Here is a 21,079-nt window from a genome sequence, read left to right on the forward strand (position 1 = left end):
CCCCAGGTCCCCACAAGTCCCGGCCCTGCGCTCCCCCTTCCTGTGGTCACATCAGCCCTCTAAGGGAGCTGCCCTCCCGGGGACCAACAGGGCCCCCAGCCTGTGGCCAGCTCCTCCCATCTCCCCCGTCCTGCCCTCCCGTGTAGACAGACGACCCTGACGGCTGCAGGGACTGACGTCGGGGGTCCTCAGGGGCCAGAGCCTCACAGGAGAATGGGGTGGGGCGGACATGAGCCCAGCTGTGAGACCCCAAGGGGCTGGTGGGGAGGGCGGGAGCAGGACAGGAGGGAGAGCTAGGGGGGTTGAGCTCGGAGCAGGAAGGCCCCTGGGTGCTCTCCCAGGGCAGTGGAGCCAGAAGCAGCCCTGGAGAAGAAAGGCTGACATCTAAGGCGCCCTGCCCTACCCCGAGGCTGTCAGTGCCCCCAGGACTTCGGTGAAGGCTGGGGACAGAGAGCTGGCAGTCGAGTCCCTGCCCCTGACCAGACCCTCAGGCCCCCGCGGCCCTGCGGACGCAGAGCGTCTGGGCAGTGTCCCGGGTCCTGCTGGGGGGGAAGAGCAGTGGTCAGCCTCGCGGCCGTGCCCCCTCCTAAGCGAGCAGAGCTGGCCCTGCAGCCCTGCACTCCACTCACTTTGGAGGTGTTCCCCAGGCTCTCCTCCCTCTGGGGGCCTGCAGAAGTCTCCTGCAGGTGTCTCGGGCCAGGACCACTCCTCCTCAGGTGACAGGTCACAGGAAGGACAGAGAGGACCTGGGCTTGCAGGGCACGTGTGGGTGGCCAGGCCTGAGCGAGGGTAGCCATGGGCAGAGGAGGGCTTGGCCTTTGCCCCCAGGGTTCTCACCTCTAGGGACCTCCTGACAGACAGGCTCCCTCTGTCTCCTGCTTTGGCAGTGCAAGTGGGAAAGGCTCCCTGTCCAATCAGACAAGACTCCAGGAGACAGGGCAGCTGGGGCCCGAGGGTCACAGACACTGCGTCCCGCCTGCCAGAGACCTGTCGCCGGGTCCCGGCCAAGCGAAGGTGCAGACCAAGGGCCTGAGGGACTCGGGAGCCAGGAGCTGCTTCTGACCCTGACCCTGACCCACTGCAGGCCCCTGCCACGCTTCACAGGGCCTCAGAGTTTTTCCGAGGTCATCCTTTCTACTCTCCTGTCTCCATGAGGAGTCCCAAATCACCCCCGTGGCTTCCCTCGACCCGAAAGCATCACTGCCTAGCCTCGTTCAGAGGCCTGCAGACCTTTGCCCATGGAGGTCCAGTCCCCCCACCCCACCCTCCCAGTGGAGGGGCCCGGGGCAGAAGCACAGCAGGACGCACCCCCAGCTCTGGGCTGGCTTCTCCTCAGATAAGCGGGGAGGAGCTGCTGCCCAGAAACCAGCCCTGCAGGGCGCGGGCCACTTCTCCTTTTAAGGCAGCATCTGCGTCCTCAGCCCCAGCCCCACTCATTCCTGACTGTTTGGAGGAAACGATGATTAATCAGTAACCCCCGCCACCCCCCGCCACCGCCTGTTTTTCATTAGGTTCTTTTTAAAGGGCTGGTGCACCCCCTCTGGCACAGACACGCAGCAGGTCCCAGCCCAGGAGGTGTGGGGGAGCCCGTGAGGACAAAGGCGGGGGGGGTCAGAACACGGACGTGCTGGGGGCGGGCTTGGGCACCAGGAGGCAGGCTCACCCCTGCTGGCAGCGGGGATGGGCGGCTTTGCCCCACAACCCCTGGGGAAGGTCGGAGGTTACATCAATTTGGGGGCCGCTAGTGAGACGGGCTGCAGCCTGGGTTCTCCCAAACAGGGGGTGAAGTCAGCCAAGCTATCTCTCTGGATCCCCAGGTCCCCCTCCCTAGGTGAGGCCCATGAGCACTGTGGGAACTCTGGGGGAAGCAGGCAGCAGGGCTGCCCATCTGGGGGCCTCACCTCCGTCTGGGGCCAAGGGCCCCGGGCCCAGCCTCAGCCTAGCTCTTCGAGTGGACAGCATCCGTGATGGAGCCACTCTGAACCTGGGGGGCCAGGGGGCCAAGGGGCTACCTGGCCAGGCTGTAGGTGGGTGGTCTGAGCGTCCTAAAAGGGTAACTGCAGACACCCCCCCCACACACACCAGGCCCCTTGCCCGCCTTGTATTTGCAAGCTTCTCTCCCCCTTTTGAATCAAGGCGCGGTCACACCCGTCCTGCCCAGGCTGAAGCTGCTCTAAAGGGTCACCTGATTCTGCGAGCCCAAGAGTGAGTGGGTGGAGGGGGGCCTCCGGGCTGTGCTGTGACCCAGGCCTGCGGGGCAGGAGGAGGGAGTGTGCATTCCAAGGCCCTGGCTCACCAGGCCCTCTGCCGCACAGAGGAGCCAAGGATGCCGGCTTCTAAATACACCCCGGGCCAGTCCCCGAGGGCTGTACTCGCGGCCCAAAAACACACTGTTTCCACAGGACCGAGCAGTCCCCCTCTGGGGGCGTGGCGGGGTGGGGAGGCTCAGAATGCGGTGGTGGGCTTCCAGCCCCCCAGCGGCTCCTAGAGACAGCACACGTCCCAGCAGTCAGGCCGTCGTCCCCCTGCTAAGGGCACGCGGCATTCAGGGTGCCAGCTGCTCTGGAGTCCATCACACTCACACAGTAAGCCTAAGAATTCGTCCTAGGCAACTCAGCTGCTCCCACGGCTCTCAGAATAAGGTGCTGACTTCACGCCCCCGCCTCCAGCTCAGCACAGCGGCCCCCCACGCCGCCCATCTCAGCAGGACCCGGTGGATCCCAGGCTCCTCACAGACAGCAGTGGTCCTTAGCAAAGTCCTTACTGGGAAAAGAAGGGAAATAATGTGGGCTTCTCAAAAAGCCACATATATGTGATATAAAGGAACATCCCATATTGTTACCGTCAGACCACAGTCTTCAGGTTATAAATAACCAACCCCTGAAAACCTCACGTCTATACAATTTTTTTTTAAACATGTCAATATGCACTTGGTTTGCTTTTAAAATAGTATATAAAAACTTAATAAGGTCACCTGGAGAAGGAAATGGCAACCCACTCCAGTACTCTTGCCTGGAAAATCCCACGGATGGAGGAGCCTGGTGGGCTACAGCCCACGGGGTCGCAAAGAGTCGGACACGACTGAGCGACTTCACTTTCTCTTCGTAAGGTCAGCTGAGTCAGGAGGTTAACTTCCTTCAGGTAGAAATGCTGGTCATAACAGATTTGATTTTCTGTGGATTCTGTTGTTGGGCACTGCCAGCTAGGTCGTTTGTCGTTTGAGGTCACACTTTGAATCCACACCTGTGGCATTTTCTGGGTCAGCGTGAGGGGTGCTGGGCCATACCTGGGTGGGCTGTCCCCTTGTGCCCTGTGGACGGACTGGCTGTCCCTGTTTTCCACTCTGGATTCCTACAGGCATCTCCTGATGAAGGTGCTTCATGATAACTCTGAAGGCAATTTCTAAACAATAAAATGTATGTCGCAAATGGAAAACAAACAAACAAAACCATGGCCTGGGAACCAGCGTCTTGGAATGCGCCCCTTTCCCTCCTTTGACCCCAGGCCCGGCTGCCACGCTGCTGGGGGCTCGTGGGCACTGTGGGGCTCAGAGCCCCCTCCCCTCCCCTCTCTCGGCTCCCGAGCCGGGTGACCGGGCAGAGCGCCTTCCAGGGCTGAGATAGGAGGCGTGGCGACCATGCCTTGACTCAAAAGGGAGAGATGTGCTCGAAAATACACACTTCTTTGTTGTTGGGTTCCTATTTCTGTGAAATGAGGATGGTAGGCAGGATCTGTAAATATCCCTAACTGAGAAAATAAAGCATGATCAGGCCTTTGTTGCTCTCTCCAACCATTTTTTTCCTTTGGGAAAGTCTTGGCTGTAAAACCCCAGGACCTGAGACTCACTTGACCTCCTTGGAGCCAGGCAAGGCCCCGGGGCTCCTGCCCAGAGCACAGGAAACATGGATGCCCATGAACCCAGAGATCAAGACAACTGATGCGTGAATGAATACTGTAAAAAATGAAGTGTCATGCAAAAAAATCCAAAGATGGACAAAGAAGTAAAATCTCAAGGAAACGCAGCAGCAGCCTTGGGGACGTTCCCCTTTGCCTCAGGTTCCAGCAAGGCTGAGCAGGTTCCCCGTCCCAGCTGCCCGAGACAGAGAGGGTGGCTCTGGGCCTGAGGTCTGGGGGTGAGGGCTGCAGCCTCCAGGGCTCCCTCCGGGACCTCACAAGGCGGGGTTTTGAGTCCGATGTCAGCGCGGGCTCTGCACGCGACCCCAGCCCCACACGGTGCTGTCAGCGGAGACCGCTCGGAGGTCCCCACACTGTCCCTGGGCGCCTTCCTCTCTCTCTGCAGCCAGCTCCTCATGTTTATTTTTCTTTTCTGCATTCTTAGGAGGGCAAGCAAGTGGAGACCAAGACAGATGCGAAAAAGGGAGAAGACAAGGGCAGAGATGCTGGCAAGAAGCCCCTGGGCCCCAGACGGGACTCAGACCTGGGGAAGGAGCCCAAGAAGGGTAGCATGAAGAAAAGCATCTCGAGGGACAAGGACGAAGCTGACGGCAGGAGTGCAGAGAGGCCCAAGGAGGAGAAGCTCGTCAGGGGCCTGGAGAAGGGCCGGGTTAGGGCCGTGGTGGACAAGAAGGAGGCTGGGAAGGAGGGGCCGGCCGCCCCCCGGAAGGACGAGGAGAAGCAGAGGAATGTGAGCAGAGACAAGGGCAAGAAGGGCGAGCAGCCCGAGGCGGCGAGCAAGACGGCGGTGCCTGAGAAGGCCAAGGGGCCGCGGATGGGCGAGGACACCCGGGCGGAGGCCCAGGAGCCGAAGGGGGGACGCAGGGACAGGGCCGCCAGGCCGGAGGAAGAGAAGGCCAGGAAGGAGGAGCCCCGTGAGGCAAAGGCCCCCCGAGAAGACAGCAAGACCCCAGTGCCAGAGAAACCCACCCCTGGTGCCCCTGCGAAGCCTGCCGATGGGCCCGCCAAGGCCGAGGAGGAGGCGACCCCCAGCATCTTCGATGAGCCCCTGGAGAGGGTGAAGAGCAACGACCCGGAGGTGACTGAGGTGAATGTGAACAACTCGGACTGCATCACCACGGAGATCCTGGTGCGCTTCGCCGAAGCGCTGGAGTTCAACACGGCCGTCAAGGTCTTCGCCCTGGCCAACACGCGGGCGGACGACCACGTGGCCTTCGCCATCGCCATCATGCTCAAGGCCAACAAGACCATCACCAGCCTGAACCTGGACTCCAACCACATCACCAGCAAAGGCATCCTGGCCATCTTCCGGGCCCTGCTGCAGAACAGCTCCCTGACCGAGCTCCGCTTCCACAACCAGCGCCACATCTGCGGCGGCAAGACCGAGATGGAGATGGCCAAGCTGCTCAAGGAGAACACCACGCTGCTCAAGCTGGGCTACCACTTCGAGCTGGCCGGGCCCCGCATGACCGTCACCAACCTGCTCAGCCGCAACATGGACCGGCAGCGGCAGAAGCGGCTGCAGGAGCAGCGGCAGGCGCAGGAGGCACAGGCGGGGAAGGCGCTGCTGGAGGTGCCCCAGGCCCGGCCCCCCGCCCGGGGCTCCCCCAGGCCCTCCCTGCAGCCACCCCCCAAGGCCGCTCCCAAGAACTCGCCGGGCAAAGGGGGTGCCCCGGCCGCGCCCCCTCCACCACCGCCTCCCCTGGCGCCCCCACTCATCATGGAGAACCTGAGGAACTCGCTGTCCCCGGCCACCCAGCGGAAGATGGGCGACAAGGCCCTCCCTGCCCAGGAGAAGAACTCCCGGGACCAGCTGCTGGCGGCCATCCGCTCCAGCAACCTCAAGCAGCTCAAGAAGGTGGGCACTCCTGGCCACGGGGCGAGGCTGGGGGGTGGACCTGCACTCCCTCCAGGGCATCTGTCCGTCCTCCCAGGAGCTTCCTCTAGCCCGTCCCCCATGTTTCTCCCGCAAGTGGAGAAGCACCTTCAGACACTTCCTCAAAGTCTTCCCATTCCCCAGACCCACATGGCCTTTGTTTTAGAGGGGTTCTAATCCCCTCTTAGAACCAGTCAGGCCCTAGAGGTCAGGTCACCCCAAAGGTCTTCAAGAGATAGTCCGTCCCTGGAGAGCCGGCTTCTCAAAGCTCCTCCTCCAGGCTGACCCCGCCCCTCCTGACCAGGTCCCTCCTGAGACACAGTGCAACCTCGACTGTCCTCCCAGTCATCGGATGGCATCAGATTTTTACAGAAAAGGGAAAGGGCCTCCTCTGCCTGCAGCTCCTCTGATTGAGAGCCCAGGAGGAGAGGAGGGCAAGGCATCCCAGGGCCCCCTGGGGCCCCCTCCTCTAAGCCGTCTGCTCTGCCCTGACAGGTGGAGGTGCCCAAGCTGCTGCAGTAGGCCCGAGCTGCCGGCGCGCCCGCCACACCACACCTGCCCAGGCCCCGCTTCCCAGGGCCGCACGGACCCCGCCCGCCACGCCAGCTGCCCTGCTCTGGACATCCCTGCCCTGCTCTGGGGGAGCTGGAGGCCGCGGCCACTCCACGAAGGGTACCTTCTCCCCTCGCTTCTTTTCTTGTCTCTGGCGCTCTCCACCACTGTCTCATCCCTGGAGCCGGCGGTTCTGGACGAGAAGAGTCCTACTAGCACGTGACCGAGAAGACGACACCCCTGGAGCCTGAGGCTGGCCAGCTGCCAAAGGCCTAGGAGCTGGGAGGGGGGGTCCCTCAGGGGCCATGCAACGCGTGGGCCCACTGCCCCCAGGGCCAGGATTCAGGCCTCTGAGGAGCCCTGGGGGCAAGCCCGCTGGGCTGGTGGCTCCCTGTGTGGGGCAAGGGTGTAAGACTGGAGGGCCAAGGGCTCAGGGGAGAGGGCGGAGGCGCTGAGGATACCCCACACCCCTCCCCGCTAAGCACAGGACTTGAGGGGCGCGGCCTTGTGGGGGGTGGGCTGCGGCAGGGGGAGAGGACAGACAGCCGCTGGACCTGAAGACTGGATGCCAAAGCAGACGTTCCCTCACACTCACCTGCTGCTGTTCAGATAGCTGTGATCTGTCCTCCGTGAGATTTTATAATATATACGAGCCTTCAGCTGTGAGTGGCCGTGCCCACGTGGGTGCTGTCCCCAGAGTCCTGGCGCTCACCCCTGCTCGGGAAGCGCAGACTCCCCGCCCTGCCTAGCCACCCACAGGGCCGGACTCACTCAGGGGGTCCTGCCCGGGGTCCCTGGGCGCAGCGCCGAGGCGGGTGGCGGAGCCAGGGCCTCAGTGGCCACATGAGGCGAGCGGTCTGCGCCTCCCGGTGTGGGTTGAGGGCCGGCGCCCCGAGCAGCCCCGGTCAGGAGGGCCGAGGGTGAATGACCGCGGGGCAGTGCCCAGCGGGTGTGCCCCCGGGCCCGACTCCCACTGCCTGGATGCCAAGGGCCTCTCTCCGCTTTAGAGCTGCCGCCGGGCCTGGGGCCTCGTCCCCCGCGTCCACCATGCGCCTGACCCCGGGAGCCCAGTCAGGGCCTGGGGCGACGCCTGCGCGCGGCCCCCGCCCCTGCCCACCTGTCCGTGACCGACGGCGGACACGACCGGGCCGGAGGGCGACTCCCGCCGGCCGCACGGCCCCGCGCGGCGCCCAGGGCCTCGAGGCCCCGCCGGGCCGCCGCTTCAGGGCACGAGGCTCCCGAGGGGACGACCCCTCACGCTGTGCCTGGGGCTGGGTGTGGGGGGCCAGGCCCCGCCCTCTGCACGCCCTCTGTCCGCTCTCCCGCCTAGTCCCGCGGCTCCCGCAGACCAATGACGTCACCCTTCCCGCCGCCCCCGCAGCAGAATGACGTCCCCTCCCCCGCCCCCCGCTGGGCGATGACGTCCCCCTCCCCCGCAGGCCGATGACGTCACCCTTCCCGCCGCCCCCGCAGGAGAATGACGTCCCCTCCCCCGCCTCCCGGCTGGGCGATGACGTCCCCCTCCCCGCCCCTCCCCCGCAGGCCGATGACATCACCCTTCCCGCCGCCCCCTCGCGTCCCTTGCAGGCGGATGACGTCCCCATCCTCGGGTGCGGCGCGGCGCCTCCTAGCGGAGACGCGGCCGGGCCTTGCGCGGCGCGCGGACGGAAGGCGGGCGGCTGTACCGGGCGCGGCCCGCCCCGCGGGAAGGCCAGGATGGCGGGGCGGGGTGGGGGGGGGGGCCGCCCTGGGATCAGCCGTGTTGAGGGGAGGGCTCGCTAGGCGGGGCCGAAGCCCTAGCTGACGGGTCCGGACCCAAACCTGGGCCGGGATTCCCAGCCGCCTTACCCTCTCCGCACCCCGCCCGGGGGCCGGCGGAGCCCCAGGCCCGGCCCGTCCGCGGAAGAGCGCCCGGACGGGGGCGGCGTGTACGGGCCCGGGGTCTCCGGGCTGCAGGGCCCCTCGGCCCGCTCGCTCTCGCAGGAGGCCCGGGCTGGGCCTGGGGCCCAAGGCCGCTCAGGCGCTCCTCTAAGAGGCGAGAGATCCGAACGCGGGTCACCCACCAGGACCACCCGGCCTGGGGAGCCTAGTGGGGGCGGCCCGCTGGGGAGGTGGTCGAGGGGCAGACGCTGCCCGCCCCACCGGGCACACTTCTTCCGGCCTCCCCTGCTCTGCCCATCGGGCTCTCAGCCTCCTCCCGCTCCTGACCGCCCCCGCGCTCCGCTGTCTTGCTAACCCCTGGCTCCGGGCCCTGACTGTATGTTCCAGGCACCCGGGCCCTAGCCCGCTCCCTGCCGTCCTCTTCTGGACTCAGGCTCCCCAGCACCGCAGGCCTCGCTGACGCCAGGATGCGGGCCCTTCCACCCCCGCTTCCCTGGCCCCCCAGCGTCCTGCTGCTTCCTCCGAGCTGAGCAGGACCCCCACTTATACCACTGCTGACCCAACCCTGAGGGTCACGGCTCCTTCCACCCAACACCATCATGTAGGGCGACTGCCAGTTTTCAGGGGTGTTGGGGGAGCAGCTGTGCCCGGTCCCCAGGTGAGGTGTTGGGTCCCAGGAGAGACTAGGGCGGTGCCCTGTTTACCAGCTAGACAATGTGAGGGGCCTCCTCTGCTGCCACCACGTGAAAGCTGCACTCCAGCACGGTTTCCCCTTTTTCTTAAAATTCTCTTTTTTGCAGTGCTTTGCAGCGACTTAGCAGCAGCAGCAGCAGCAGTTAATTGATTGGACATGTTGGAGGGAGGGGGTAGGGGGCTCTGATTGGGATAATCTGTCTCCCATCCTAGACTATGGAGCAATTTCTAATTGGCCCCAGGCTGCTGACTTAAGGAAGCTCATTCCGGATGGCATGGCCCTGCATTCATTAACATCTCATCTTTCAGGGAAATGCAGAAATCTTGCCTGGAAACCTCCACCTCCCAGCTTCAGGACAGAGAGAGGGGCTGTCCAAACCTTGGGATGACCTGGTGACCCCTCTCCCAGCATGCTGGCAGAAGCTGTGGCCTGGAAGCCAGGACACCCGCGGCCCACCTCTCGTCCCCATCCTCGGGAAAGGTGGACTTGCAGCACAAGCTTCCCCTTCACCCAGGTCAGGTCCAGAGGTAGAGGTCTGGCCCTGGCCCCACAGCAGCTGGCCCAGAGCTCCCCGCCCTCACTGTGAGAAAAGAGCGTCCAGCGGGCCCTGTGCGCCGCCAGCACGAGGGACGGCCGTCCAGACCAGGCCGCAGCGCCCTGAGGCCTGAGGCATGGAGCCAGCAGGTTGCAGTGGGGCCGGAGGGCGAGTGGATGGAGGGGAGGGAACTGAGAGAGGGCTTGGAGGGCTTAGGGGCTTTCCAAGCTGACTTGGTGTTCTCCCCGCGTGAATTAAAGTCTATCGAGCTTCCTTTCCTGGATCTGTCACCAGGCCAGGGGGCGGGAGGGGACCGGCCCGACACAGCAGAGGCACTGAAGTGGGCCTGGGGGCCTTGTGTCTTGGGCGCCTGTGATGCTCTGAGGCGGCTGACAGCACCTGCCTGGCCGGGCTCCTCTCAGCCGCTGGTCCAGGGAAGGCCCTCTGACGGGGAAGGGCAGCTCCAACAAGCTTCCTGTACCCCTGAAGCAGCGCCCTCACTCTACAGATGAGGAAGCGGAGACCCGGCGACCTTGGGAAACATACCTAGGTCAGTCGGTGGGGGACAAGGGCGAGTCCAGGTGTCTCAGATGGGTGGAGGGAGGTGCCTCTCACGCCAGACCCATGTGTGGAATCCGGGACCACGAGGACCCGGCCCCCCACGGTGGCAAGATCTGCCTCCCCAGCTCTGGCAGCCCTCAGCCCAGGGCTTCTGCCTGTGCTCGGGCACCGGCCCTGCCCTCCCCCGCAGAGTCAGGAGGTGTGGACGGCCCAGCAGAGTTATGTCACCACGGCTTTAATCCCCCGGAGCGCAGCCCTTGGGGCAGCCGGTGGAGGGGGGGGGGCTTCTGCCGGTGGCTGGTGGAGCCTCCCCAGCCCCAAGTCCACGGCAGACAAACAGGAGGCGCTCAGCCTTCCTGGCCCGGGGTCCTGGGAGGAGAAGGGCTGGAAGAAAGCAGGGGCCATGCAGGCTTTCCCGCCCTTCCCCCACTCCTGATTAAAAATAGTCTGCATGTCCCAGGCCCTCCCCACCCGCCCCTCAGTCACGGCCAAGTTCCAGCTCAGCTCCTGTTCCTCCTCCCTGGGGCTCCATTCCCAGAAGGTCTCAGGGCGCAGCTGGGCCTGGGGCCTGGCGAGCAGACGCCCCTGCCCACCCCCGGGGCCGGGCAGAGGCTCAGCCTCCTGAGGGACGGCAGAGACGCAGCTGGCTCCTCAGGCTCCAGGATAGGAGGGCTGGGGTGGCACGTACGGGGGAGGAGCTGTAAGCCAAGGAGACAAGGTGAGGGTCGGGGTGGCCCAGGAGTGCGCGAAGGAACCCCGACCCAGGCTGCAGGACCCCCAGGGCGGAGCAGGCAGGAGGCTGGGCCCACTCACCTGCAGGGTTGTAGACTGGGGGTCCGGCCGGGTAGAGTGGATACTGGGGTGCAGGACCGCTGGGTGGGTACATGAAGCCAGGCTGTGGGGGTGCGGGGCCGGCTTTGGGGTCCTGGGGGTATGGGTACACTGGCTGCACAGGGATGCCTGTCATGGGGATCTCCTGGCCTGGTTGGGGGGCAAGGACCAGTACTCAGGGCACCGCCTCCATGGGACGCCGTCCCTGCCCCTCTGGCCCACGGGGTCCTGCTGCCTCTGCCCCAAGACCCTGCTGCTTGGCCAAGTCCAGCAGGGCGCCCGGAGGTGGCCCCTGCTGGTTGGTCTGGGTTCAGCAGTGTGCCCACTCAGGGTTTCAGAGGCCTCCTGGGCCAGACAGCACTGGCCTGGGGGGCGTCCCGCCCTGCCCCGGCCTAGCAGAGCTGCCTCTGAGGGGTCCTCTCACACTGACCCCACACAGGGTCACCGTTCCCACACCCACCAGGCCTGGGCCCGTGTGCAGGCACACGATTTTGCACACGGAGCGCACCCAACATTGCTCACGCTCCAGGCCCGGCCTGCTGTTTCCTGAGAGCCATGTGCACGCGCACGGCCCAAGCTGCAGGTACATCCGTGTACCCAGGGTTCACACGTGTCCCTGCACTCTGGCTTCTGGGGTGACAGGCAGGCAGGTGTGTGTCCAGAGGGGCCCGCTGCTGCCAACCACACCTCCTGACCTCTGGTGCCCTCCGAGGGCACCCCCGCCCCTTCCCATGTGGACAGACGGACGGACGCACCTTCGAACGGGCTCTGCAGCTGCTGGCGCCGGCGGTAGAGGTAGCAGCAGGAGCAGAGGAAGCAGCAGATGGTGGTGGCCACCACGGCCACGAAGAGGATCACGGCCGAGGCGATGCCCGCTATGGTCTTGGGACTTGGACAAAGAACAGGTCTCCTCACCTTCCAGCCTCACGCGGGGAGTCCTCGCCACACAGACCGCCATGCTGGCTTGGACCCCCCAGCCAGAGAGACGCGGGGCTCTGTCCGCCCCGCTGGGGAGAGCTTGGGGACTGCGCTTCCCCGAAGGCTGGGCAGCCTCCTGAGCAGCGGCCTCCCTGCAGGGGCTGCTGCGTGCACCCGAGTCCAGGACTGAACAGCTTGGACTCCCAACACAGGAGGCCTGACGGGCAGAGCTCCTTTCTCAAACCGCGCTCGGTCACTGCCTCCCCATACATGTTCTGTATGTCAGCGTCTCCTCCTCCCAAAACAAGTTTGAAAGCCCCTTTTGTGCGCCCCCCCTTAATGAGGAGGAAACAGTGACCCACCCGGGACCTGTCCTCCCCAAGATCACACAGCTGGTGAGCGGCGGACTGGGGGTTGGACCAGTCCGGCCAGAGGCTGGAGCGCCGCTGGGCCAGGGGCTGCCCCTGCCCCCGCCCTGCACAGGCCCGGGCGGGGGGAGGGCCCGGCCCAGCCCCAGCCCGCGATGACCACATGACGGTCACCGGCCGGCCCCTCCTGGAGCTCCTGCGCCCTGGAGCTCCAGCCCCGCTTCGGGCCCAGGCAGGGTGTCGGCTAAGAGCCGGAGGGGGTGGGGAGGGGAGGCCGGCGCCCACCTGAAGGCCAGGCAGTGCTTCTGCTGCCTCTCGGTGATGAGCAGGCTCAGGTCCCGGCAACAGTACCGCTGGTAGCAGGTCCCGCAGCAGAAGGTGAAGAACTCGCAGTTGAAGCCCGGATGCCAGGAGCCATTCCGGTCCAGGTACCACAGGCAGTCCTCGCCAGCCAGGGCTGCGGGCAGCGGCGGAGGTGCCCAGTGGCCAGCGGGCCGGGTTTCGGGCCGCCCCAGCCCCACTCCACTGCCCGGAGCTCCACCCTGGTCCCTGCGCCCGGAGGCCTCGGCCTCGACCCTCAGGGTCGGGCCCCCCGTCCAGCTCCCGCACCTTTCCCACGGACCCTAAAACGCCGAGGCTCCGCCGGGATCTCCCGGGCGCCCCCGGGCCGCGCGCCGAGGCCTCCCGCCGCGCCCCGGGCCCTTACCCAGGGGCGCCCCCAGCACCAGGAGCGCGACCGCGGCGAGCGGCGCGGCCCCGCGGAGCCCGGCGGGCGGCATGGTGCGGCGCGGCGAGCGCGGGGCGCACAGGACGACGCCGCCGCCCAGCTCCGCGGGCCGGCTCGCCCGCCGGCTCCTCGGCTCCTCTCCGCCTGCTCGGGGCGGGGCTCGCCGGCCTGCGCCGACCCTGCTCCCGCGCCCCGCCCTCCGGGCTCCGCCCCGGCCACGCCCCCCGCGGGGGTCCGGGTCCCAGCCGCCTCCCCAGCCCGCCCCGCGCCGGCGGCCGCTGGGCCCTGCTGCGGAGGGCCTCTTGGCCCTCGGCCCTCTAGCTGCCTCGCCCATCGGCGTCCCCGCCCCCAGAAGCCCTGCTCCTGGTGCCACTTCCGAGCGCTCAGGCGCAGGGGCCACCCCTGACGCAGGACCTCCTCTGCCCAGCGTCCAGCAGGACGTCCTCCGCTGGCGGCAGGGAGGAGAGTCGGGGGGCCGGGAGTCACCCCGCCCCCACCCCAGAACACAGGGGCCCATTGAGAGGCTGCTCAGAGCAGCTTTGTCCCAGCGGGCCGGCAGACTTGGACCCTGCCAGATGCGCTGGCTCCCTGAGTGCCCCTTCCCCCTCCGAGTGGCCAGCCTAGGGCCTCCCAATACGGATGGCAGGCCGCGGGGACCACCTGGGCCCGTCCAGCCGGATGCCCTTGGCAGTGGAAACCCCTTTCTTCACAGAGCGACCCCACAGAGAGACCGCGGTAGTGCAGAGCATAGGGTGGCCCCTCCAGGGGTCCTAGTGTCCTTGCAAGCTTGTCGGTGGCTGTGCCCCTGCTCTGGGGGCACCTGACCAGGAATGTGGAGGGCCTAAGCTAGGGAGAAAATCCAAGGCCCCCTTAGCCCCTCTGCATGCAGCCCTCAGGGTGTTCGGACAGGCCCCTCCTTTGGGGCTCCCCAGAACCCCATGAGCTAAATCAAGCTCACTGGTGTTATCAGTTCATTTTATAGACATAAGCTGGGACTCAGGGCAGTTCAAGGATTTGTTCAGGTAACAGAACCCGTAAGTGGGAGAGGCAGTCTCAATCTAAGCGGCTTCACCTGCTTAGTGGGTGACGGTGTCTGCAGGTGGTATATCCTGTAAGGGTTATACCTTTATGTCCAAAATATACAAAGAACTCAGACAACTCAACATAAAAAAAAAAAAATACCCACAGAAGACTTGACTAGACATTTTCCCAGAGAAGATATATAGATGGACAACAGGCACATGAAGAGATGCTCGGCATCACGAATCATCAGGGAAATGCTTCAAACCCACAATGAGGTGTCACCTCACACCTGTCAGAATGACTGTCCTCAGAGACAACAAACAACAGCTTTGTTGGTGAGGATGCAGAGAAAAGGTTCACACCCTGGAGCGTCGTTAGTGGGGATGTGAATTGGTGTGGGCACTGGCAAAAGTATGGAGGTGACAGAAAGAATCACCGCTCATTTCGGCCAATCCCACTCCTGGGTGTGCACCTGAATGCAAATTCACTAGTTGAAAAGACATATTTCAAAAGACATATGCACCCTTCCACTCACTGCAGCATTATTCACGATAGTCAAGATATGGAAGCAACCTAAGTGTCCATCAACAGATGAAGGGATAAAGAAGTGTACGGCTATACAATGGAATGCTACGAAGCCATAAACACGACTTCCGTAGTGGTCCAGTTGTTTAGATGCTGTACTCCCAATGCAAGAGGCCCGGGTTCGATCCCTAGTCAGGGAATTAGGTCCCATGTGCTGCAACTAATTAAATAAATATTTTTTTAAAAGAACGAAATGTTGCCATTTCCAACAGCAGGCTGGACCTGGAGGGTATTATCCTACGTTAAACAAGTCAGAGAAAAACCAGTAGTGTATGATATTACACATGTGGAATCTTAAAAAAACAAAAACAACAAAACCCAAATGAGCAAACATGAAACAGAAATAGAGTTGTAGATGCAGAGAACCCACAGGTGGCTAGCAGAGGACAGCGCTGCATGGAGGCTGTGCACAGGTGGCTAGCAGAGGACAGCGCTGCATGGAGGCTGTGCACAGGTGGCTAGCAGAGGACAGCGCTGCATGGAGGCTGTGCACAGGTGGCTAGCAGAGGACAGCGCTGCATGGAGGCTGTGCACAGGTGGCTAGCAGAGGACAGCGCTGCATGGAGGCTGTGCACAGGTGGCTAGCAGAGGACAGTGCTGCATGGAGGCTGTGCACAGGTGGCTAACAGAGGACAGTGCTGCATGGAGGCTGTGCACAGGTGGCTAGCAGAGGACAGTGCTGCATGGAGGCTGTGCACAGGTGGCTAGCAGAGGACAGTGCTGCATGGAGGCTGTGCACAGGTGGCTAGCAGAGGACAGTGCTGCATGGAGGCTGTGCGGTGCACTGAGCACGAGGCTGTGGTGTGCAGTGCGCTCAGTACAAGGAGCGCGGCGGCAGGTCACGTAGAGAAGTTGGTAACACAGCAAGGTCTGGGGCTCCCTGGTGCTCAGTGGTAAGGAATTCACCTGCCAGTGCAGGAGACACAGGCTCAATCCCCAATCCGGGAGGATCCCACATGCAGTGGGGCAACCAAGCCCGTGCATCAACTGCTGAGGCCCAGAGCCCACGCTCTGCAACAAGAGGACCCGCCGCAGTGAGAAGCTGAGCCCAACAACTGGCGCATAGCCCCACTCTCCCCCACCAGAAAAAAGTCTGCACAGCAACGACGACCCAGCACAGCCAAAAATAAATCTTAAACAGAATGAAGTCTCGAGTGCCCATCACGAGGATCCATCAGTCCCGGCGCTCCCACCCCCAGCAGCAGATGGCGAGTGTCTCCAACATCGAGGCGTGGAGGCCCAGCAGAACCTGAACAGGCTGGGAAGGGCGGCGGGGGCAGGCGCGGCCCTGTCCTGCCCCGCGGGTGCTGGCACCCTCCAGGAGAGCAGAGGCCAGGAGAGGGTCTGCTCCTGCCCAGGACGTGGCTGCTCGTCTGATGGGGGCCAGGGGAGCGGACGTCTGTCCTGACAAAGGATGAAGCCATAAATGCCGCAGAGACAGACGGATGGATAGAGCCCCCAGCTCCCCACACCCGGCAGCGCATCCACTTGCCGAGTGCAGGGACCGTGTGGCCCCGTGCTCCTTGCAGTCCCCAGCCCTCACTGCTGGGGCTCGACGGGCAGATGGAGGGCTGTCTCTTCCTGCCCTGCCCCAACCTGAGCCCAGAGCCCATCTGATGGGGGTCTTTTCCAGCATCCCTTCTCTCTGTGCCTTTGGTTCCTCTTTCCTTAGGAAACAAAACCTCAAGTCTCTCCTATTAAAATGAAACAAAGTAAAGCAAAGTAAAACAAAATGACCTGTTTCCCAAACCCCCTCTCTTTCTAGCTGTGTCTCTGCTTTTCACCCTTTTTTCTCCACCTAGTTCTCCTTAAAACTTAACACGCCTGGTTCTAGCTCACCAGGACAGCAGTGATTTTCTGATTGCAAAATTCTAGGAAAACTTTTCAGCGCAGATGACGGGAGGTGATCAGACAGGTCAGAGGGGAGAACAGGAGTGGGGCAGGAGGGGGTGCTGCTCCTCAACTCGGGGGGCTGGAGCCTGCGCCTGCGTGCTGAGCCGGGCCCTGGGCTGGAGGAGAGGGAGGGGGAGGCTTGGGTGGGAAGGCTGGGGACTGGGGAGGGGGTTGTACAGGCCTACAGGCCTGGAGGGGCTTCCCTGCACCTTCTGTGGGCAGATACACAGCAGCATCCTTGCCTCCCCCAGCGGGTCTCCGGGCCCCGGGGGTGGCCAGGCCGTCCCTGGACCAGAGGGGACTGGGCGTGGAGGCTGATGACACCGGCAATTCTGCAGGTGAGTGTGTCCCAGCGTACCCACGAGGGCACCGGCGCTGGAAGAACTTAATTTGCTCCGTTCCCAGGCTGGGGCTCAGAGTTGGACTTCTGTGACTTCAAAGCCCAAGCCGGTCCACTCGTCCTTCTGCCTCTCGTGGATCAGGTCTGAACCGCTCTGAGCCGGGCCTGGTGTGCGGGCCACATCCGTGGGCAGACCTCGGGGTGGGAAGCCGGGCCAGCAGGAGCGGGAGGAGCGGGACCGTGACCCAGTTTGGGCCTGGCCCGGGGCTTCAGCCGCAGCGTCTGCTGAGTCATCCCGCGGCCCGGCTGAGTGGCCGGCTGGGCCTCCTCCCATCTGCCTGATGCGCCTCTCCAGGTCAGGGCAGACCAAATGGCATCCCTGGGGCCTCCCTTGCCTCCCGGGGCCCTGGGCCCTGGGGCTTCCACCTCTCCTCTTCGGGAGAGCCCCGTGGACACCCTGCCCTCCCTGCCCCGTGGGCCTCTGTCCACCCAGCTCCTGCAGAGAGAACTACACGCTTTCCTCCAATGCAGTCTCATTGCACTGAAGGAACAGGCGCTCACTAGCCCCCAACAAACACACATTCCTCCTTCATCAGGAGGCCCTCCTGGTGTCCAGCGTGACTTGTACTTGCTGTGGACAGAAGGCTGTCCCTGGCTCAGTCCTCGGGGGAGGGGGCATGGGGGCAGCCTGGCAGGAAGGGCGCTGAGTGCCAGGTGTCTCTGCGGGGCCCAGGGGGTCTGGGCCGAACCTGGCAGCCTCAGGCCGCAGTGGGGCAGCGACTGGCTGGCCCTGGGGGCCGCCAGCCAGAGGGGCTTGGGGGGGTAGCCAGGTCACCTTCAGGTGGCACCTTCCTGGGTCCGTGGCCAGGCCAGCTGGGCAGGGCGGGGGCCGACGAGCGCTATTTTGGGAGCTGAGGGGAAGAGACGAAGGAGGCTCTGTTTGCAGCTCTTCTGTCTGCCCACTCCCTCTCCTGGGAGGTCTGTGGACACGGGCGTCCACCCGCACTGACCCTTCCCACTGAGGTCTATTTTCAGCCGAGACCCGGTGAGCCCTCTGCGAGGCGAGGATGGTGGCTGTCCTTGCGAGGCCGGCCGTGTAGGGCTGGGCTTGGGTGTGGAGGCTGGTGGTGCACTGGGGGCTCAGCTCATCACCGCCCCACACCACCGGGCACAAGGCGGCTGCCTTGGAGTCCATGCCCCCGGCGTACGGCTCCCCAGGATGGACTGGTCACGTCTGCTCACCCTACGTGGCCCCGGGGATGGAGAGCAGGGCCGGGATGTGGCGGGGCGGGGTGCCTGCTCGGAACCTCTGGCCGGGGCAGAGGAGCCCTGCCCTGCGGGCTGGAGAGGGCCCCTTGGGCCTCAGCTTCCAAACTTGTAAGTGCAGGGGTTCAGTTGCACCCCCTACAACTGCAGGTCAGCCAGCTCGGGGGCTCTGGTCCTCTCTCTGCGTGTTCAGTTGGAAACAATTTGCAAGAGGGCCCTGGCAGGGCCTCAGTTGACCAGCCTCCTGCCCAGCGAGTGAGCCCAAGGTCAGGAAGGGGAGCTAGGCTGAGGAGGGACGTGGCCACAAATCCAGGGGGCAAGAAATGCCACACCTCTTTCCCTTCCGTCACCTTAGGTCAGACAGTCTCTCCTCCCAGCTGGCAAGCAGTTCAGGCCGCGGTCCCTACAGCTTGCTCCCCTGCCAGCCGGGGTCACACGGTCTCAGGACCTCACACAGTGCAAACTTGGGGGTGGGCTCTGTCGAGGGCTCGGGGGCCTGCACGTCCAGCAGCCTCAGTTTGTGTGACCCAGGCACAGGGACCCGCCAGGGCGCCCTGGTGCTCGGCCAGCATCGGGTCCCCAGACTGCTATCCCCTTCCTTCTGGGAGCCCTCTTCCTTCTCTCTCCCTCCCTCGCTTCCCCTAAGACCCTGGACCTAACCTCAGTTCACTCGGGGTTTTAACCTAGCATCCAAAAGCAGGTTATCCTCAGAGTTCTGCTTTCCCCCTGCAAAAGCAACTAAGGCAAAGAAATGCAAGAACTCAGCCAAGTTCCCGGAACAAGTGGAGGGGCAAAAACCTAGTGAAAGCAGATTAAGACAGCTCACGGCAGCACCAGGTGCCTGGGAAACGCTCCGCTCATCAGGTGGGAGGCAGGGGGGACGCTGGAGCCATTCCCGCAAAGGCTCCCCAAGGCCCTGATCCAGCAGCAGCAGGTGTGAGGTGAGCTGAGTCACCCCAACCCAGGGAGTCAGGAAGACTACCCCACAGAGGTGGGGCAGCTGGAGGGCAGGGAGAGGACACCCTCCCGGCCTGAACCTACGGGCCTGGAGTCCAGCCCCGTCTTCACCTGCAGCCACAGCCCCGAGGCAGGGTGAATTCTGAGGAGGCAGGACGGGTTCTGAGGAGGCAGGACGGGAGGGCGGTGCTTCCAGCCCTGACTCTATCTCTGTGCCTCCACCTGCAAAGGGCGTGGACACAGGCCCCTGCTCTGCACGGCCAGGGCCGACCCTGGAACAACACGGGTCTCCACTGCACAGCTCCACAATGACGCAGGCTTTCTCCACCAGCAACTCCAGGGCTACCCCGCCCCTCGTCCCGCATTGGCTGAACCTCGGATGCAGAGAACCTAGGCCCACCTCTAAGTTCTCTGTGGGCTTCTGACTGCCCACAACGTCCCTCGCTGTGGTCAAGGGTCCTCAGCAGAGAATCTAGGCGAGGTCACAGGTGACAGAGCAGCCCTGACGTCGCGTGCTTCTGATAGGTGGGCGGCTGCCAGCCACCTCCCCCACCCGCCCCCCAAGAGAACCGCCTCTGCCCTCCTCCTCTTGGGCAGCAGGCACTCAACCCAGAACTGATGTATCTGGTCAGGTCCCCAGGCCCACTGTGCTGCTTAGCATCCCCAGCTAGACTGGCTCCTGGCGGAAGGGGCCCTGCGCGTGAGGGGCTTGGTATTTGCTGGAATGCCATGGAGCCAGGAGCTGGCTGTGTGTTCCCATCTCCTTAGTGACCATGGGCCCGCTGGGCGCCTTCCAAGTACAGGCCCCTTTAAGCTTCCAGAGCAGAGTCCTGTCTGCCTGAGTCCCCTAGCCCTTTGAGCCTCTCTCCTCGACCCGACCTGAGTCCACTGCTTGGCCTTCCCCCTGCGGACGCGCCGCCTCTGCCACGCAGTCCTGGCTGGGCAGCAAGCTGGGACACAGCGCTTGGGCCCGCTGCAGGAACAGGAAGGCCGAGGTGGCCCAACAGGGCTCCGGACGCCGTGCCCTGACCCCAGCCTCAGTCTACACGGGGGTTTTACAGATGCAGGGACAGTTCCTGCCGCACCGCCCGTCACCGGCACAGGATCGTGCGGGCACTGCTCTACGCTCGGGAATCCTGGGTGTTTTCACAGGGACTCTTTATCAACCAGCACCTTTGAGAACAAGCTTACACAGAGGTTGTGCCCACGTTTGCTCTGGTAGAGATGCTTGGATTCTAAGTTAACAGCCTTCCCAGGGACTCCCTGTTACCTGAGAACCTGATCGGTGTCCCCGTCCTCGTCCAGCAGTTACTTCTGTAAATGGCCTCAAACAGTCTTCTGGAAGATAAGGCGTGAAATGACCCCTCGTCGCCCTTACAAGATGGGGGCTGAGGGCAGAGCGCCCTGGGCACGCCACAGACAACCCACCGGGCTACTCTGCGGTCAGAGCTGGCGGCCGGCTGCCGCTTGCTGTCCTATCTGGTCTGTCAACAAAATCAGACACTGAGGCCCATCTGGCATCGCATACTCTAGTCACCCGCATCCTTCACGTCAGTCCCTATGGGCCGGCGCTCTCGGGGCGGAACGGGAGCTGGGCTCTCACGTCCTTTCCGGCTCCCAGTGTGGTCTGCGCCCCCCTCCCCTCCGAGCTCCCTGAGGCCCAGCGTCCCGGCTACAGACCTTGATGTCCTGGCCGCTCTCCTCCAGGGTCAGGGCGCCCATTTCTCGACTTCTCACCCTGAACCTCCAGTCCTTCTAAGCAGGCAGCCCTGCCCTTCCTACCTGGAAGCTAGTTCTCTTTGGCCAAAGAGACGGACATGAAGGGGGAGCCAGAGGGTAAGTTCTTGTCAGGACCACTGGCCTCCGGGAGGTCTTTTCCACTCGCTGCTGAGTGGATGTAGCCCCTAAATGCGCTTCCTCGTCAACAGAAGGGAAACATATCTGTGCACCTGCCGTAAAGGCAAATGGGAAATAGGAAGGGCCTGCACGTCAAGGGCTCCGGGGAGCGCAGCGGGAGAGGCCGGGGCCGGGCTGGCAGCCCCGCTGAGAACCTGCCCCTCCAGCTTCCCACTGGGGGCGAGGTGGGCGGGAGGCACACCTGTTGACACTGAGCCCGAGGCTCCCGCAGCGGCCCCGGGCCTTCCCTGGGAACTAGTC

The 21,079-nt window shown here is 63.9% G+C and overlaps 2 protein-coding genes across 3 annotated transcripts in view; one reads left to right on the forward strand and one right to left on the reverse strand.

Moving 5' to 3' along the window:
- LMOD1 (leiomodin 1) overlaps positions 1-7,201 on the forward strand; it is a 29,709-nt gene extending 22,508 nt beyond the window's left edge. Inside the window, exons 2-3 of the mRNA XM_055583224.1 lie at positions 4,340-5,773; positions 6,287-7,201. Coding sequence (XP_055439199.1) covers positions 4,340-5,773; positions 6,287-6,313 — 1,461 coding nt within the window. The 3' untranslated portion in view covers positions 6,314-7,201. The remainder of the gene's footprint in view (positions 1-4,339; positions 5,774-6,286) is intronic.
- A 3,008-nt stretch (positions 7,202-10,209) lies between these two features.
- Positions 10,210-13,023, reverse strand: SHISA4 (shisa family member 4). 2 transcript variants are annotated; one of them, XM_055583226.1, is made up of 5 exons: positions 12,838-13,023; positions 12,417-12,588; positions 11,601-11,734; positions 10,828-10,995; positions 10,210-10,712 (listed from the first exon to the last, which is right to left on the reverse strand). In XM_055583226.1, the coding sequence occupies exons 1-5, from the start codon at positions 12,908-12,910 to the stop codon at positions 10,666-10,668; spliced, it is 594 nt and encodes a 197-aa protein (XP_055439201.1). In that variant the 5' UTR covers positions 12,911-13,023; the 3' UTR covers positions 10,210-10,665. The 2 variants fall into 2 exon arrangements, with proteins under 2 accessions (XP_055439201.1, XP_055439200.1); XM_055583225.1 differs by having other exon boundaries at positions 10,828-10,939; positions 12,838-12,971.
- Positions 13,024-21,079: the final 8,056 nt, after the last annotated feature.

Source organism: Bubalus kerabau, chromosome 5 (genome assembly GCF_029407905.1).
Source record: "Bubalus kerabau isolate K-KA32 ecotype Philippines breed swamp buffalo chromosome 5, PCC_UOA_SB_1v2, whole genome shotgun sequence".
Classification (NCBI taxonomy): domain Eukaryota; kingdom Metazoa; phylum Chordata; class Mammalia; order Artiodactyla; family Bovidae; genus Bubalus; species Bubalus kerabau.